General features: G+C 40.6%; 1 protein-coding gene across 1 annotated transcript in view; it reads left to right on the forward strand.

The window, feature by feature from the left end:
• The window catches only part of CORIN (corin, serine peptidase), a 274,936-nt gene that overhangs the window by 37,905 nt on the left and 216,359 nt on the right, over positions 1–20,672 (forward strand). The window contains exon 3 of the mRNA XM_065405296.1: positions 13,353–13,805. Within this exon, the coding sequence (XP_065261368.1) occupies positions 13,353–13,805 (453 nt within the window). The remainder of the gene's footprint in view (positions 1–13,352; positions 13,806–20,672) is intronic.

The raw sequence follows: 20,672 nt of genomic DNA on the forward strand, positions 1-20,672 counted from the left end.
CTCTTACAAGCACTTAATGATAAGTTTTAAAATATATTTATATATATGTGTGTGTGTGTGTGTGTGTGTATGTATGAAATAAATATATTTAAATATTTCTAAGTGGCACAACATATTGCTCCCTTACATAACACACACCAATTTATAAACCTAATATCTATTTTCAGGAGAAAGTTAATTTACAAGTAGCAATAAAACTTTCTGAACAGGCTACAAAATCCCCTCCCCGTCACCAATACAATCTAAGTGTTTTGTTATTAACTTTAAATACACATAATTTCAGAACCACAATCATATTTCATTGAAGATAGATTTGCAGCTATACTTAATTTTTTAGTTATTCAATCCATTAATTAACTGCATGTTTGGTATGGAATTAACAAATTAATGATTTATTAGAGAGCAACAATTTAAAAAAAGCTAGTTCTTTGTTACCTTCACAACAAAGTTGACATGCCGGCAATTAAATCATACCTATGATGAGAGAGAAAGAAGAGTGTTCGGATAACACATTATATAACTTTGCTTTTATTGTGTACAGTACTGTAGCGTTGTAGTTGCTTGTGTACTTTTGGGGTTTTTTTTTTGCCAGTAAAGAATTTTTTTTTATTGAAATGTATTCAATGGTTTAGCAGCATAACTATATCTCTTATTTCAGTGCTGGCTGATACTGCCTGCCTTTTTTACTTGAAGTATGTATCCATGAAACAGTGTTTTACTTCTCTTAGGGAGACTAAAGAATGTGCATTTTTTACCAGTTGCAGAAAGATGGTAAAATATACAAAATTATTAGCTCTTTCCCTATTAAAAAATCAATCAATCTAAAGAAATACCATACAATTGAAACAGGATGTCTGGAAATAAAACTGAATATGTATCTAGCTAACAGCTCTGCCTCTGACAAATTCAAGTCAAATTGAATCTCTATATTCATTTCAGACTGTGGAGGATGATTTGCAACAAGACCCATAATGTCTGGTCTTCTCATTGTGCTTAGGATGGGTGGCCAGAATAAAAAACTAATGAATGTGGTGATCGATCCCAAGACTTAGTTGTCAATCTTTAAACTAAGAACAGGCTGAAGTGGATTAAGATCATGTAAGTCTGACAATTAGGAAATCTGATACCTCCCAGTTCATTTTCTGGTGTTTAGCATTCCATCTGAATCCTTTATAGATTTTCACTATTAAATGAGAAAGTAGATGAAAAAAGGTAGGTGTGTTTGTGTGTCATACTCAATCTCTTCCTTAGAAGAAAGTGTCTACATAATACATACTGAAATTGTACTGCAAAATGCCCAGGCAAAGGGGGCCTGATTCTGATCTTACTTAAGCAGCATAAACCACTAAAATCAATGAAATTACACTAGTGTAAAACTAGTATATGTGCGAGGAGAATCAGACCCAATGTTATTGGTCAGGTCTAATGTCTGGGACATCTATAAACCAGCAAAACTGTCTCCAGCATCCTTTCAGATTATTCTGATTATGATTTATTATTCTGTTTTCCTAGAGCAATAAGAACAGCTTTAGTTTAAAGCACACTGATGACACAAGTAGACTTATTTTCCAGGCTGTCTAGAAATAAATAGGTAATTCTAAGGGCATCCTTAAAGTGTGTGTGATGTCAGAATAATGTAATCTGCTCTGGCATTTGGGGAGAGGCTACATCCAGGTCATTAATTCAAATTCAGATCAGATCAGTTTCCAGTGCTGTCAATCTGGTATCTTTCACCAGTTCTAGATTTATGTTTTTTAAGCTATGAAAAAAAGCCTTTTTGTAATGAAAAGGACAAAATCTTTTAAAGCTTCATTTGTCTGTGCTCACATACTACACCTTGGTGCCCTAGAAAGAATAATAGATGCTTGAAGCATGAATGGAGAATTCCAGTGTGTTATTTGGAACTTTACATTCTATTGCTGAAATTAACTTTCTCTGCTTAACTTTGGTTACCTCGTCCATTAGAAAATTGGGAACATTTTGGCTCCAGTTTGCAGGCAAAGCATTTCATTTCTTATTGAAAACTTGTAGTAAAATGTTCTATTACTGCTGCTATTTTCAATTATTTTCATAAGATGAGGCAGGTACACACACGTATGTACACACATCGTATTGAGCTGATATAAAATATTTCCATTCACCCTGCTAAATATACATGTATCAACCTTCTGACTTTCTCCTTATCCTAATGCAGACTTCTGGATAGGCTGCTCTCATCTTCCTAGTTCTGATGTAAAATAAGTCTGGAATCCAGTATGAGGCCACTGGGGCAGTACAGCTATATTCTAGTAATCTGAGGTATCCTACTTGAGATACTTTAACGAGCTGATTTTCAGAAAATGCTGAGCATTCACTCCCTGAAAATCAGGCCCCTCTAAGGTGTCTAAAGTAAGGTACCCCAAATCACTAGTCACCCTTGAAAAACTGGGCTGTGAAATTTTATTAATCTGTACGCAGAGAAGAAAAGGCAATGTAAATAATGAATAAGGAGGTGCAAATTAATATGACTATCTGGCAAAATTATGTTAAAGTAGATATAACAGCAGGCTTTTAAACTCAATACACAAAAGTCATGCTTAGTTTAAAATCTCACTGCAGAAATAAGGAATATATTTCTCTCAAAGCTTTCGCATTCTTTTATATGCGTATGCTTCTTGTTGGTTGTTCTGCTATCCAGGGCCGGCGCTTCCATTTAGGCGACCTAGGCGGTCGCCTAGGGCACCAGGATTTGGGGGGGCGGCATTTTGCCGCCGTTGGCGGCAATTCAGCGGTGGGGGGTCCTTCCGCGCTCTGGGTCTTCGGCGGCAATTCTGCGGCGGGTCCTTCACTCGCTCCGGGACCCGCCGCCGAAGTGCCCCGAAGACCGGGAGCGCGGAAAGACCCCCCCGCCACAGAATTGCCGACGACGACCGGGAGCGCGGAAGGACCCCCGCCTACGGCGCCAAAAACCCTGGCGCCGCTCCTGCTTCTATCCCTTACTTGCCAGAAATAATGGCACATTTGTGAACCTATCAGGAAGATGCTTTGTAGCGAATGTTCTTCTCATATGAAGTGGAAGCAGTGATGTCAGCTGCTATTGAGAAAATTTGTCTTTCAGAACAAACCTGAGGCTCCTACTTACTAAGTGACTGGGTCATATCACAGAGGAGAGAAAGAGTGGCAATTGGGAATCCTTTTTAAGGGCCGTAAACTGGTTTATGGGCCACCTAAATAATTAAACTTTGAAAGAAACAAAGGGTTGGATTTTACAAGGTTCTAATCTCTTACAACTCCCCTTGATATTGATGGGCATTGAGAATAACCAGCACCTGATGACATTGGACCCTAATTTCTTGCTCTCCTGACTGAAGCATAGTTGTGAGCTAGCTGTTAGAGGGAGTGCGGAGGTTCATAAAATGATCCATTAAGGCCACTTCATACAGTTTAAATTTGTCTGGAGTTACAAGCTACAAAGAAATCATATTATGGTGCATCATAGCCTACATAGTCTGCTGATATGTGATGGGGGAAAAGAGGCAGAAAGGGAAGACATTCTGAAAATTTGGATGTCGTAAAAATGAGAAATGAAATGAATGGGCTTAATTTAGAACAGCTCTCTGATTTCTGTGTGGCAGGTGGCAATCTCTAAACTAACTCTTGTTTAATAGTTATAAAAGGCACGTCCCCTTTTTTAATTTATTTATTTTTATTTTTTGTTAGGACATTACAGATTTTACTTACAATTGTGCATACATTTTAAAATATGGTATGTGTTAAACTTACAGGGTTGTCTTCCTTTTAAAGAAAAGCAGCAGTCGATAGAAATACAACAAGTTAAAGTAGATTTCACTTGGATTATTTTCAAGAAAAACAAATAACTGATGCCATGGTTTGAATAGCTCCTTAGGAAAGGTTAACTATAAAGTAAGAAGACCATCTTGAATGTAAGCTTGCATTTATAATCTATGGGCCATGTTCTACAACCATTACTCACATTGAGTGCTACCTTATTTCTTGAGTAATTGCATCCTATGCAAATATTACCGGCTTTAAAAATAAACCTATTCCTACAAAGACTACAAAACATCAGTCACCACTATTTTCGGTTTGAGAAGTTAAGTATCCTTCACTTTTGAATACTAATTTTTAAAACAACATTGAGTCACCTCTGAATTAAATAAAAAAAGATTTTCGATGGGGCACAATAACACTAAGTCACAGCTGCTTAGCCATAGCAAACTCTTGTAGGGAAAACAAAACTATTTGATATTCATTGGACCATAATTGAAAGTCAGTCAGTTATTTAAAAGGACCAAGAAATAGGATCTGGGGGATTTTGTGTAGATACAGCATTTTACTTCTTATATACTGACTTCTATGTGGTCCTCTACCATAAAGGAATCCTGAGTAGGAGGAGAGGGGTTATTTTACCTCTTTGTTTGGCACTATTGCGACTGCTGTTGGAATACGGTGTCCAGTTCTGGTGGTCACAATTCAAGAAGGATGTTGATAAATTGGAGAGGGTTCAGAGAAGAGCCACAAGAATGATTAAAGGATTAGAAAACATGCCTTACAGTGATAGAATCAAGGAGCTCAATCTATTTAGCTTAACAAAGGGAAGGTAAAGGGGTGACTTGATTACAGACTCTAAGTATGTACATGGGGAACAAATATTGAATAATGGGTTCTTCAATCTAGCAGAAAAAGGTATACCATACGCCCGTGCTTGGAAGTTGAAGCTAGACAAATACAGTCTGGAAATAAGGTATAAATTTTAACAGTGAGAATAATTAACTATTGGAACAATTTACCAAGAGTCATGGTGGATTCTCAGTCACTGACAATTTTTGGCTAGCATGCACAATATGAAACCCCTACATTTTTTGAGGAAGCTAGCCATACTGGTACAAAATGAAACACCTTTTGGCTGCACAGATATAGTGGAATGGCTTGCTATAACTGAATTAAGGCCACAGAAAATACATGCTTTTTTGAAGGAAACCATCTTGAGCCGAGAAAATAATGAGACGTTAGAGAGCCTAACATTTTATGTTCACCATGCCCTAAGGGCTACTGATATTCCTCCTAGTCTCAGTGCTGTCAGGCCTCAAGTTTCCAAAATATAACACAACCTTAGAATCCACAGTAGCTCCTGGCATAGAGGCTTAAAACTCGACCTTCTGGAAGCAAGACAAAACATCAGCAATGCCATTGTCGATACTTAGAGTCTGATTTGCTATAAAACAGGTGTTCAGAGTTAGGAACCTTAATACAAAAGTGTGAACAAGCCACTTCATCCTGGGAGATAGTGTGCATCAGGGATGTGGCATTGGACCAGAAATCTACCTGCTTATTCTTGAATCTGTCTCTCCATATGCAAATAGGACAGGGAAGCATTTCAAGAAGATAGTGTCCAGACCCAGCCTCGATGTGTCCTAATCTGCAAGCCTCCACTCCATGTACTAATTCCCTTTAAGAACTTCCCATCACTGAATTCCCTGGAAGCTTGGAACAATACATGTAGCTCTGAGCCCAGTTCCCAATCAAATTGCCAGAACATGGCACCATTGTATCCAATGCAGAACTGTTTCTCCATCTTCAAGTGACTTCTGCCACCCAAAAAAAAAAAAAAAAAAAATGTGGCAAGCTGGAGTGCATGCAAACATGATGAGATGGCGGAGACATGGATTCAGCAAATGTGTATTGTTCCTGGGTAGCCAGTCAAGCAACACTCAATGGCCAGTGCAAAGGGATTGATTAACATGGTTACAGACTTTCGGACTGATTTCTGAGATGCAGTGGTGTCTTTAGGTCAGAGTTGTATTTATTTAGGTTTATAAAAGCCCCGATAGGTACCTATGCTATGTTGTCCTGGGCAATGCAGGCAGAAAGACAAGACACCAGAAATGTGGTTTAGCAAGGCCACAGCTTTATTAAACAATACATTTGAGAACTATTGGGCAATAACTCATTCAGTGCAGGTCATCCCTCCTATTACAATCTGAATGGCTGCCATCATCCTCCCCACCCCAATAAATTGGTCCCAGCACCATTTCAGGCTCCCCATCACCCTCCCCTTGTACAAGGGATAAGAGGGTGGAGAAGATGGGGTTGTCTCCTCACTGTACCAGACATTAGGAGCCCTGCCCCATTTCCCACCTTCTTTAGGGGATACCTTCTCCGAATCCACTTCCAATTCCAGTTGATCAAGGAAACAGACCCCTTACTGAACAACCTGAACTGAGTACCTGCCAAGTTTTGCCAGTTGTGCCAAAATGAGTTTTACAAGTGAACCTACCCCATCGGCTCCCTGCACTGTTGAGAGGAAGGTAAAAAACATACCCCTCCCAGGCCAGTTTGGCAGTGAGGGCAAAATTCCTTCCTAGCCCCATAAAGGTGATCAGCATAATACCCACAGCAAGGCTGCCACACTGGATCCTACTCTAATTTCAAGAGTGAATAGGCTTATGTTGCACTCTTCTGTCCTACCAAACAGCCACAGAGTGCCATCCTCCTCTTCTCCTCGAGCCCATGAGGAAGGGAGGGGATGCAGCAATCCTTAAAGGGGAAAAGGCTTTTTCTTTTCCAGACAAAGCCCTCCTCCCCCACCTCTGAGGCTGCAGAGGAGCACTTTGGGCTCTATTTACATACATAAAATATACAACTATTTAGGGTTTTACAGGTTTACAACAAACACCTTGAATTCCCCCTAGAAGCCTGTTTGCAAAGAGTGCAGGTCATGGACGATTGTAATGTGCTCCTGATAAGAATCTCTGCATAGTAAACCAGCCACTGCATTCTGTGATTGCTTTAGTTTATGAGTGATCTCAGTGTATATCCCAAATTAAGCACTTAGCACATTACAGTTACCTAATCATTTCAAAGGGCTCAGGCCCAGTGCTGGGTCAGTTCCTGGTTGAATAGGGGCTAGAATGAGCTGTGATATTCAGTGGTTCGCCTATCCTGGTAGGTTTGACCAACACCTACCCTCCCACCACAAATTGTCAAAACATCAAAGTCCTGTATTCAAATTGCCTTCCACCTCCAACTCTATAAGTTCCAGTATCTACAATAGGACCAGTCTGCTGAGGAGGTACCAGTAGATAGTTGCTAACTGGTTAAAAATATTTCTGTAATTAATCATAAACCAATATTTTGTTCTCTCGCTAACTGGTTGATCTGTTACATACTCTTCATTAGGCTCTTTGCTTTGTTTGATCACATTTTTAGACTAGCCTGACCTTTCCTGCTGTAGAAATGGCCTAGAAGTCACCCTCACTACACACAGCCAAAATTGCCATTTAATCCTCTTTGTTTGGCTTCTAGCTTAGAGTATGTGAATCTTTGTTTAGATCTCATCACTGTCTGTTGCACATCTTTAAATAAAATATTAATTTTCCACTAGCAAAAAACTGGAAAATGATCAGTAAAATTCTTGGCATGGTATTGCTCTGAACTGAATGAGCTTGGCGCGCATCTCTCATTTTTATACTGAACATACTGAATGACAGCATGCAGTATGCTTCCATCATCTGGTCATCTCTAATTGTAGTTTGAGACACAAATCCAAAACAGATACGTTTATTAACTTTGATATTTGGCCACAGTTATGATGGCCAAATCTGCCATGTCTGCAGAGTATTTTGATATAACACATGTATGTAAATGAATGAAATCCATAGTGTATCTTTTTTATATAATGCATGTTGTAGTGTATTATTTAAGACAGGGGCGGGCAAACTTTTTGGCCTGAGGGCTGCATCCGGTTTCCAAAATTGTATGGAGGGCTGGTTAGGGGAGGCTGTGCCTCCCCAAACAGCCAGGCGTGGCCTGGACCCCAGCCCCATCCGACCCCCCCTTCCCCACTTCTTGGCCCCCAATGGCCTCCCCCGGGACTCCTGCCCCATCCATCCCCCCCCGTTCCCTGTCCCCTGACAGCCCCCGGACCTGCCATTCAACCCCTGCTCTCCTTCCTGACTGCCCCCCCAGGACCCCTGCTCCATCCAACCACACCTTCTCCCTGCCCCTGACTGCCCCCTGCCGCCCCATCCAACCCCCTCTCTCCTTCCTGACTGCCCCCCTGGGACCCCTGCCTCTATTCAACCCCCCTATTCCCCATCCTCTGACTGCCCCGACCCCTATTCACACCCCTCCCCCGACCACCACCCCGAACTCCCCTGCCCTCTATCCAACCCCCCCCGCTCCCTGCCCCCTTACCATGCTGCCTGGAGCACCGGTGGCCATCAGCGCTACAGCCACGCTGCCCAGAGCAGCAGGACAGGCAGCCGCGCCGCCCGGCTGGAGCCAGCCACGCCACCATGCAGCACAGAGCACCGGGTCAGGCCGGGCTCTGCAGCTGTGCTGCCCCAGGAGCTTGCAGCCCCGCCGCCCAGAGCATTGCACCAGTGGCGGGGCGAACTGAGGCTGCGGGGGAGGGGGAACAGCAGGGGAGGGACTGGGGGCTAGCCTCCCGGGGCAGGAGCTCAGGGGCCGGGCAGGAGGGTCCCGCGGGCCGGATGTGGCCTGTGGGCCGTAGTTTGCCCACCTCTGGTTTAAGACCTTGCAGAGACACAGCTCTAAGTACCTTGGAGATATATAAAATATTGTTTTAGAGCCCCGTGGCTGAGCTCCTCAAGGGATCTCTAATCAGTGGGAGTTAGGTGCCTAAATACTTTTGAGGATCTGGGATTGTGCTTTTTTCGTATGAGCCTTGAAATTAACTGGTTCCGCTAGACTTTCTGGAATGTTGTTCCCAGACAAAAAAACATTTCTGTTAAAATCAGGTTAAAGTTTGAGGGTATGAACCAGTAATTTAGGGATTAAAATCCTTACAAGAACACTGGAGTTATACAAAACCAAAAACAAACAACTGCTAGAAACCTATGAAATTCAAATTTAAGGTCAAATTTAGCATATGCCCAAAGATTTGAAAGTATGGAAGTACATAGGTAATATCCCAAAAGCTATAGCTCTGCCTCCACAATGAGAAGAAATTAGTTGAAATGAGCTGTTGTTAAACTGTGATCCCATGTCATCCCAGGTTGTGTGTGGGATTCAGTTGGAGGCAGTAGAGGTGACAGTGTCAACTGGTGCCACTTTGTGGCCTGGTCTGGTCAGGACATCTCGGGATTAGGCTGACAAAGGCCCAGAATCCCAAGAGACAGTGGTGGCGGTAGTCATAAGGCTGACGCTTGTGTTAGTAGCCTCCATACTGTTTTCTGTATTTCCCCCCCAAGGTTAGGGTCACCATATGTCCCATTTTGGCTGGGACAGTCCCTTTCTTAAGCCCTGTCCTAGCTGTCCCGACTTTTTTGGCAAAAATGGGCATTTGTCCCATGTGCTCTTGCCAACTTAATCAGAGGTGTGTGCCCACAGGCGAGAGCAGCTCTGGCCAGCTCTGCACAGGAGTGGCGGGGTGTGTGTGTGTGTGTGTGTGTGTGGAACGGGACAGACAGCTTGGGCCAGTGCAGTGTCCCGTTTTCCCTTCGGGAAATATGGTCACCCTACACAAGGTTTTTATATTTAAGGACTCAAAAAGGGAGGGTGGGTGGAATAGCCCATTCCCTCATTATTTTGTTTACTAACTAGGCTTAATATTTGACACTCCAATTTTGGTTTATTATTGTTGGACTTATATTTTCTTCAAATACAATGAGGAGTCCAGTGGCACCTTAAAGACTAACAGATTTATTTGGGCATAAGCTTTCCTGGGTAAAAAACCTCACTTCTTCAGATGCATGGATGCATGCATGCATCTGAAGAAGTGGGTTTTTAACCCACGAAAGCGTATGTCCAAATAAATCTGTTAGTCTTTTAGGTGCCACCGGACTCCTTGTTGTTTTTGTGGATACAGACTAACACGGCTACCCCTCTGATCCTCAGGGCCGGCTCCAGGCACCAGCCCAGCAAGCAGGTGCTTGGGGCGGCCAAGGGGTAGGGGCGGCACCTCGGGCTCTTCGGCGGCGGGTCCCTCAGTCCCTCTCGGAGGGAAGGACCTGCCGCTGAATTGCCGCCAAAGAAGAAAGCAGCGCGGTGGAGCTGCCACCGATCGCGATCGCGGCTTTTGTTTTTTTCTCCCGCCGCTTGGGGCGGCAAAAACCCTGGAGCCGGCCCTGCTGATACTTATATTTTCTTGTTTGTTAAACGAGCTTTTAACACAGTCTGAGTTATATTAGTAGGCTTTTTGTGTGGCCTAATTCAGCTTTTGTGGATGAGTTGTACTTTTATTAACATTTGTTATAATAGGTTATTTTGATATTTATGAACATTTATATACTTTTTACAGTTGAGCTCAGAGTTAGGGTCAATTTATGCCTACAATGATTTTAAGCCACCTTTGTGCTCTCTGCAGATCGTGTATTGTTTCTTCTTCTCCACTTTGAAACTGGCTGAAGCGAGCCACACTTTTGCTTTAGATGTTGATTAAGAAGAGTGGTGGTGTATTTATGTTTAGTCCCTAAAGAGAGAGTCATTCTTTGCATGTACTTTTCTGTTTATATAATAATGCATACCAGAAAAGTGTTTAAACTCATGATAAGGGTAGAGTCCTGTCAAGTTCCAATAGCCTTAAACACAACTATTACATGTTCGCTTTTCTTTATTGACGTAGAAATATTTTGAACTGGGGAAGTTCAAAGCAAGAAAGAGTGTTGTTCTGTGTTCAAAAAGGCAGTGCAGTCCTAGCAATTGTAGCATACCAGAACAGTAAAAGCAACTGTATACTTTTGCTGCTGGGCACTGTCACATTCCAGTATTTGGTGAAAAAACAACAGGGTTGGCTATTAATAATACTGATCTCTACTAGTGGGGTGTTTAAGAACAGCTGATGAAATGGTTTATGTGCTGAGGAACTCCCTTTAATTATTTGTAATGGAATATATCTATCTGTCTAGCTATTACAAGTAAATTTATGTCATTATACTCCCTTAAATGATTAACTAGAAGCAAAAATAATTCCTATTTACCATATGTTTCATATACTACAGTACAGAATAGTGCTTTTTATTCACTGTGTAAATAGCCCTTAAATATAACTCCTGATCAACTAACAAAACTATTAGGTAAATGGGCCCATACCCATTTTTAAATGTAATAATTTTCAGCAAGTTAATTATTCCTGTAATTCATATGTCTTCATCATGTTCTACAACAAATTAAATACCTTTATAAACAGCCATGGTTAAGCACAGACTATGTTATCATTTGGGTTGAATTTTCTGAAGCATATAGAACCATGTCATCTTCTGAGTTATCGCAATGTTAAGATAGAAAGCAGCTGTATATCTATTTTGATTTGTATCTAGTAATAATTTGTAAGTGTCAAAAACATACAGATAAACACAATATATGTTTGTTTTACTCTAAACCAATAAAATACAGTCTATCAAGTGTCTAGAAATCTAGATATAAATATATTTAAAAAAATCTTCTTAAGCACCAGAGTAGGAAGCCAAATAATTCTTGAATCTATTTTTTAGCATTGAACTTTAAATTGCATAATGCTATACATAGAAAATACTTTCCATTTTAAATGTTACTGTGTTAAAAATATATCATCTTCTCTGAAGCTGGAAAGTAGCCTTCTAAAGATACAGCTGGCAATGTGTAGACTAGTAGTGATGCAATGGAAGGAAAATTATTTCTTGTTAATAAAATGATGCCTAGAACAACTACACATCATACCTGCTCCCACTCTAATCCTCAGTTCTAAAAAAAAAAAAAGGAAAAGCCCAGTGACTTCATTCTGGATAAGGCTAAAATGTTTTTAGTTTGTGTTTTGTGAGGACTACTTACAATTTGGGTGGCGAATTAATAATATGTTTGTTGTGGCTTTTATTTGGCTGTGGTTTCATTTTACTTGGTGGCCCTTTTGAAAATTCTTAGAATAGAACTAAAACATCTGACCTATGAAATTTTTTTAAAAGTAAAAATACATTTCTGACGGGTTCCCTCTGGGGTGCCATCTGGAACTGGGGTATCACTAAGCCCCATGACCCACCAGCCTGGGCTCCCTCTCACACTGTACTGCTGTGACAAGCTGCAAGCCCTCCAGCCTGCACTTTCGCCAGCATACATACAGGTAGGGAGACACCCAGCTGCAGTTACATGCAGGCTCTCTGACCAGCCCCTGCATAGAAAGGCTACAGCTAAGGCAATTCCCAACTCCTCAGGTACGCACCTCCTCTGAGTATAAACCCAAAATTATACTGTCTTGTGCTGCACAGGGAACTGTACAGCATAAACTCATTAGAAAACTGTAAAGCATAAGCTCTGTCCCTCAAGGTGGAGAGGAATATGCAACAACCTTTGCCCCGAGTTATGATTCCCACACACTTCACTTCAACACACTGCTTTAGATAAAGTAAAAACAAGTTTATTAACTACAAAAGATTTTAAGTGATTATAAGTGATAGCAAACAGATCAAAGCAGATTACTTAGCAAATAAACAAAAAATGCAAACTAAGCTTGATATACTAAATCGATTGGATATGAATAGCAAAGTCTCACCCTAAGAGATGATACAAGCAGACTGCAGATTCTTAAGGGGCAAGCTGAAGTTGCTTTACAGTTTGGAATCCCCGGGTGTTTCATTCACAGGCTAAAAATCCCTTTACCTTGGGTCCAGCACTTCCCCCAGTTCAGTCTTTGTTCCTCAGGCGTTTCCAGGATTCGTCTTGTGTGAGGAGTGTAGAACACAGACCAGATGATGTCACTCCCTGCCTTATATAGCTTTTGCATGTGGGGGGAACCCTTTGTTCCCAAAGCTTGGTTTCCAGACCAGTCTCTGGAAAAATATTGACATCCCAAGATGGAGTCCAGAGACATGTGGTCTCATCATATGTCCTTGTAGAGTCATAGCAGCCATTACTCGGAGGCTGTCTGTAGCGTTCTCAGGAAGGTACTCCAGATGGGAGATGAGCTTCTCCTAAGGCCTACTGTTTTTTCCTAATGGCCCATTGCCCTGAATAGGCCCTTCCCCACCCCTATCTAGACTGAAAACATCTTTTCTAGTGGGCGTTACCCAGGTGTAACTACATTTGAAAATACAGATACATAGTCAATATTCATAACTTCAGATACAAAAGTGATACATGCATACAAATAGGATAATCCTATTCAGCAAATCATAACTTTTCCAATGACACATCACATGACTTATCTTGCATAAAATACATTATAATTATGTCATAATCATATCATCATAATATCACTGTGAAGGATATGGGATGCAGTGTCACAACATTATTTTAACAATTATTGTGTTAGAAGTAGTATAGCCTTCAAAAACTATTTGGTTAAATTTCTGTCCTTCCTAATAATCCTGGTGAATGTGGTGTTTGTAAGTGTTGAACTTTTTTTTTTTCTCTTCCAGGTATATTAGAAAAAACATGTTTTTATTCAAATGGGAGTGACCTTCTAGCTGCTGGTGGCAACATTCGAACATCTGACATTCCTTTTCCAAATATTGTTGAAAATGGTTCGGATGTGGTTCCCACAGTGGATCTCAAAGTGCTGCCATCATCCTGGACCCAAAGCCCTTTATCCCATGTTGACCAAATGCATGAAAACTTAAGCATGTTTAGGCAGGCCTTACAGGAAGATTCCTTGGCTCCTATTACACCAGCCCCACCATTCAACCCCACTACTACAGATGTTGGTATTTTGACCAGAGCCCCTGAAGACCATACGTGGTCATTTGCCACTACAGAGGAGAAAACTCGTTGGTCCACAGACACATCCATCAAGATCACAGACAGGATATCCTCTCTACCTACGTTAAGTTCTATCCATCCAGCTGCTGTACAAGAAATGAATCTGAAAAAAAGTAAGACGATATTTTATTTGACTCTATAACTAATTATAACACAAAAAGTACAAAAAATATACAGTTGGTATTGTGATTGGAATACTTCCCAAACCCATGAATTCTCAGGAATAGAAGTCAGTTCTAGATAGTTTTCATCATGCAGGTTCCATATATTAAGGAATCAATTTACCAGAATATATAGTCAGCCCTGATGAGGAAGAGACATGAACCTCCTTTGCGGTTAAGTAACTCTTACTTAGACTGCTGTTTGTTTGGTTGACATATTGCATATTGTGATAGCTTTGCATGTTTGCACAGACTATCCAACAAATTCTTGGACTGCATTGCAGACAACTTTTTATTTCAGAAGGTTGAAAAAGCTACTGGGGGGGAAGCTGTTCTAGACTTGATTTTAACAAATAGGGAGGAACTCATTGAGAATTTGAAAGTAGAAGGCAGCTTGGGTGAAAGTGATAAGGAAATCATAGAGTTTGAAATTCTAAGGAAGGGTAGAAGGGAGTACAGCAAAATAGAGACAATGGATTTCAGGAAGGCGGATTTTGGTAAGCTCAGAGAGCTGATAGGTAAGGTCCCATGGGAATCAAGACTGAGGGGAAAAACATCTGAGGAGAGTTGGCAATTTTTCAAAGGGACACTATTAAGGGCCCAAAAGCAAGCTATTCCGCTGGTTAGGAAAGATAGAAAATGTGGCAAAAGACCACCTTGGCTTAACCACGAGATCTTGCATGATCTAAAAAATAAAAAGGAGTCATATAAAAAATGGAAACTAGGACAGATTACAAAGGATGAATATAGGCAAACAACACAGGAATGCAGGGGCAAGATTAGAAAGGCAAAGGCACAAAATGAGCTCAAACTAGCTACGGGAATAAAAGGAAACAAGAAGACTTTTTATCAATACATTAGAAGCAAGAGGAAGACCAAAGACAGGGTAGGCCCATTGCTCAGTGAAGAGGGAGAAACAGTAACAGGAAACTTGGAAATGGCAGAGATGCTTAATGACTTCTTTGTTTCGGTCTTCACCGAGAAGTCTGAAGGAATGCCTAACCTAGTGAATGCTAATGGGAAGGGGATAGGTGTAGCAGATAAAATAAAAAAAGAACAAGTTAAAAATCACTTAGAAAAGTTAGATGCCTGCAAGTCACCAGGGCCTGATGAAATGCATCCTAGAATACTCAAGGAGCTAATAGAGGAGGAAGGCTGAAAGAATTGGGTTTGTTTAGTTTGGAAAAGAGAAGACTGAGAGGGGACATGATAGCAGTTTTCAGGTATCTAAAAGGGTGTCATAAGGAGGAGGGAGAAAACTTGTTCACCTTAGCCTCTAAGGATAGAACAAGAAGCAATGGGCTTAAACTGCAGCAAGGGAGGTTTAGGTTGGACATTAGGAAAAAGTTCCTAACTGTCAGGGTGGTTAAACACTGGAATAAACTGCCTAGGGAGGTTGTGGAATCTCCATCTCTGGAGATATCTAAGAGTAGGTTAGATAAATGTCTATCAGGGATGGTCTAGACAGTATTTGGTCCTGCCATGAGGGCAGGGGACTGGACTCAATGACCTCTCGAGGTCTCTTCCAGTCCTAGAATATATGAATCTTGGCTGAAAGTGAGTTATTACAGATTTTAACCCCATGTTTTAGACTGAGTTCTTTCATATTTCAGTGATTTTAAAAAATCAGTTTAGGCCCCAATTCAGAAAGATGGTTTAAACACATGTTTAACTTTAAGTGCATGAGTAGTTGCATTGAAGTCAATGGGCCTACTCACATGCTTAAAATTAGGCACAGTGCTGAATAGGGGCCCTAATGTTAAGGTTACATTTTTTCATATCTTATTGGACAAATTCCTGCCCAATTTGAAGCTAATAGGTTCTTTACAAATACATATTCTATCACATTTGTGCGGACTCTAAAGAAATCATCAACAACAAATAATATTGAAGATAATTGTGGTCAGGTTTTACCATTATGACTGCAGCTACTGGTGCAATACCGTAACACTATGGTAATTTTATTAGCAGAGTTTGGCGGGATGGGGGAGGGACTCATTGGTATCATTCCTGCATAGTTTTCTAAAACACAATGGTACAGTATTACAATAACATTGAATGCTCCACTTTACTTTGATATCACTGTCTTGCTATTGATCACCTGATACCACAAAGGTATCTTCACAGAACTGGAATAAATCAGCTATCAGATTTCATCAGAGATGAAATGGTAACCAAAATGATGTGAGAATGGCAGTCTATTAGTAATGCCATGGTGTTTTTGAGAACTTCTGTAGCGGGGATAGAGAGACAGTGTCTCATGGTGGTAACTGCTTCTGAAAGATTTATACTACTGGTTATTTTGAGGGGAATGATGCGTGCCATACTCTGCTGCCAGGCACTGTGGCTGGTTAAGTAGTAACATTCGATACTGATTTATCTGAAATTTTTAATCATTGTAGTATTATTCAAGCTGAGCTGATGTGATTTAAGAATGTCACATCAGAAAACCCTTAGTATAAAATTTTCATGTGAGATACGATTTATATCTTCAGCACTGAGGACTCCTTTATCTGCTTTTCTCTTCTTCAGCATAACAGAGGATAAGGCCTTGCTAAATCCAAAGAGACATTTCCAAGTCCTATTTCCTTTTTCCTCCTACAATGACAAAAAAGGGGTGGATGGCTGGGAGCTCTGATTTCTCTTCTTGAGTAAATTTTAGGAATATATTACACATTGTTGTCACAGTTCAGAGCAAATGCACCTATATTTCCCCCTCGTGGTCCACTTAGGACACCCACTCTAGGCTCCTGGCTCCTCTGCTGTCATAGAATCATAGGACTGGAGGGGACCTCAAGAGGTCATCTAGTCCAGTCCCCTGCACTCATGGCACGACTAAGTATTATCTAGACCATCTGGACCTGTCACCTCTCTTGGGTGGAGATCAGCATCTTTCTCACTCCTGACCGGGTTTTTGGCAGCCTGCACAGTTCCCTGCCTACACTGTGATGTCCCCACCAAGCCAGAGTAAACGGGACAGAGTCTACACTTTGCTTTCTTTCCCAGGGCTATGAACAGCTATAACTGTCAGCAGTTACGAGTGAGCACATAGCTCTTTATAAGCAAATACATTTATTCTTAAGGTGAGAGCATTGCAGAGAAAACTTATTAAAACAATAAAAGAACCTTTGTCTGTTCCATCTGTTGTACTTACAGTGCTGCCAAGCTATGGGAAATATCGGACCTCTTCTTTGTCAGTCTCAGAAAGTGTTATTGGTGTTTCTTCTTATGGGTTGATTCTCATGATTTTAGTTTTCTCAATGTTGGTTTTCAACCCTATTAATTGTGCATAAGCCGAGAGATAATTTTAGCTTGCATGTCTCTCTGGGTATGGGCTAGTAAGTTGATGTCATCTGCAAGTCAAGGTCCTCTTACTTTTGTGTTAAAGTCCATTGTATGCCCTTTGGTTTTGTGGTAGTTCTCATTACCGAATCCAGTATCAGTAAAAAGATATGGGTGACAAAAGACATCCTTGCCTGATGCCCATAGTAACCTTGAATGGTTTAGTCAGTTTGCTGTTATGTGTAACGTGGCATGTCATATTTTCATAAAAGCTCTCGATGTTCACATATTTCTGAGGTATTCCATAGTGGCAAAACAACTTCCATAAAACTGTTCCATCCACTGTGTCAAAGGCTTTCTGGAAATCTATACAATTCAAATAAAGTAGTGATTGCAATTCGATCCACATTTCTATGATGATACATAAGATTATCATTTGATCTATATGTGATTCCTCCTTCTGAACTCTGCCTGTTCTTGTCATAACTTTGAATCTACCACTCTCTTTATTTTGTATAGAATAATACATGTAAATACCTTACTTGGAATAGACAGCATAGGAATGCCCCTCCAGCTTTTACACTGACTGAGTTCTCCTTTCTTTGGCAGTTTCACTGTATGACCCTTTTCCATTTGTTTGGTATTTTTACTTCTTCCTATATCTTTTGTAAGAGGCCTATAAAAATGACTAGAAGAACATGGTAGACTATGTTAAGAACCACTGTCAGTGTGTTGTCCAGACCTGGTGCCTTTCCAATTTTTAACTGATTAATGGCCATTTCTACATCTACTCTGGTGACTGGCCCTCATTTGACATACAGATTGTCTCTGTCCTCTATATCTGGGGGATTGGCCACTGGGTCACCATTCAGTAGTTGACTAAAATAGTGCCTCCATATATTTAATGGTTCTGATGTCCTCAGGGTAACCTTAGTGTTCTCTTAACATTGCTTTTTTGTATGAAATTTCCTAAGTTTACTGCTTAGGTTGATTCATATCACTGGCCTATGTGTGTAGTAAACATTCCCTAGTTGTCGCCACAGCAATAAACCAAGTACAGTAAAATTGTTACCATTAGATGTAATTTTTGTTCTAACATAGGTCACATAAAACTATCTTCCACTATCATCAAGTTTTAACTTTTATCCCATAGATGGGAGGTTTTGAAACAAAAGATGATTTTCACTGAGAGAGGTTTTGGTTTCTTCTCTGTTAAATAAGAGGTGACTGAAAATTAATTTTTAAATAAAGGTAGTGAACAGGGAAATTAAATTCCTTTAAAGTAGTTTAGTAAAGGAATACTCTGAGTTACATCTGTGTTGGAAGGAAAGGGGAGAAATGTGTTTTTTCCGGTCAAGAGGTTTGAGTTAATGTGGCTGTATTTCTGGTTTGTCGTTTTGGAAACGGAGTGTGCTCTATAGATTTAAGACACTGGCATAGGTCAAGCATAGTCCATGTGAGTGTTTTCTAAGACCAAAAATAGCAACAGGGAAACTTGTAAAGAATCCAGAGGTCCAAATAAAGTATATTCATTTAATTTAGAAACCTTCTGTGTGGTATTCTGTTAATCCACTAATTGACAGTAAATAGAAAAAAAAGAATACTTTTACATGTATTGGTTTATCTTAAAGGACATAGAGTGTTTCTTCAAGATAAAAATAAAAATGTTTTTTACCTCGAGCTATTTTGACTTTTTGTTGAAACACCAATATGTTGCAGCTATATTATAAGGAGGGAGGGAGACTTTGGTGTTGCTGGGGGAGGGAGAGGAGGAGAGCTCTTAAGTGTATCAGATTTTGTAGGATGTTCTGCAGTTCAGATGAAGCAGGCTCCCTGATCTGAAGCACTGGTGAGTCAGAGAGAGAGAGAGAGAGAGAGAGGAAGAGTCTTCTGAATCAAAGTACCCTTTAGCCTAAGTAAAGGTGCACAGGGGCTGGGAGCCAGGAGACTATGGGGCTTATCTACACTGGCAATTTACAGTGCTGCAACTTTCTGGCTCAGGGGTGTGAAAAAACACCCCCCTCAGCTCAGCAAGTTTCAGCGCTGTAAAGAGCCAGTGTAGACAGTGCACTAGCACTGGGAGCCGCGCCCCTCATGGAGGTGATTTTTTTAGAGCCCTGGGAGAGCTCTCTCCCGGCGCTGCGCCGCGAGCACACAAGGCAGCAGCGCTTTAGCGTTGCCAGTGTAGACTAGCCCTGTGAGGTCACATTTCACCCTTCTACTCACTGATGCTTATAATATGTCTTATTGAGCAAGGTCTTGTACTTCTACTTTAGGAGGCAGTCAAGTATCAGCCCTCCATTTTACAAATAAGTTAACTTCACAGAGAGTTTGGAATAATAATACAACCTTCTCTTTCATTTCAGTTTGTGTTTAAGAGGAAAAAGAGACTTATTACCCTTTAACTTTTTCCCCTCATAGGCAATTAGAAGTATACAAAATAAATAAATATCCAACATTCAGGGGACAAATTTTAGTAAGTTTGTCAGTCCCATCATATATTGTCCCTCCAACTAAGTTTGTGACTTTAATTCACTACAATTATTGTGCTAACTCATGTAGGGTGACCAGACAGCAAATGTGAAAAATCGGGACAGGGGGTAATAGGAGCCTATGTAAGAAAAAGACCCAAAAATCGGGACTGTCCCTATAAAATCGGGACATCTGGTCACCCTAAACTCATGGCTCCTTATTGTGCTTATTTAGTTTCTAGATGATCACCTACCTAAATACATAGTAGTGAAACAATCCTCTGTATAATATATTTAACAGACTCAGATGTACATTGAAATGAATACAATATGTAGTAGTATGAATACATGATTGCATACACCCCCTCACAATTACATTTTCACTTGCTCATGTGTCTACACTCTTCAGTTTTTTGGCAGTGTGCTGTGCTGCTGAATGGGAGACTTCCAGGTTAGAACAAAGCTGGTTTTGTACCTGTTGTTTTTCCCTGCCTTTATGAGACATCTATGTGCATTTAGAATTATAGACGTAGCACCTTAACACCAATTTTTATGTAAAGAGCACAAGTCCTTTTCAGCCTTGAGCCAATAATCCTCCTTGTGCATATGTTGTACATTTTTATGTTTTGTGGCTTATAGTTTAAACAGATGCTCATCGACAAAATAATAAACTATCAATGGCCAAGAGGTTATGTATGAAGTAATATGCCAAGGGTGGCACGATACTCCCTAGGAATGGCAGGAGTGAACGCTAGTGGTACTGTAAATTAATTGGCTGAGAACCGTATTATTTCCTTTTCAAACTTGCCACATTCTTTCTTTCTCTCTCAAAAACACAGGTAAAATGAATTATCTGGTTGTTTCAGTAAAGAGTATTTGTGGCTATTGTGCTAGAGTACCAGGTAGATTAGGGTTGTCTTGTTGTATGGTTATTTTTTTGGCCTTTATACCAGATTACTAGATGTATGCCTTGGCTTTATTAGCTAGTGCCTGCTTCTGGCAACTGGATGCTGTGACTTACAATCAGACTTGGTCTACTTCATGCTTCTGCATGATCCATTGTAGA

The sequence above is a fragment of the Emys orbicularis genome, chromosome 5 (genome assembly GCF_028017835.1).
Source record: "Emys orbicularis isolate rEmyOrb1 chromosome 5, rEmyOrb1.hap1, whole genome shotgun sequence".
Classification (NCBI taxonomy): domain Eukaryota; kingdom Metazoa; phylum Chordata; order Testudines; family Emydidae; genus Emys; species Emys orbicularis.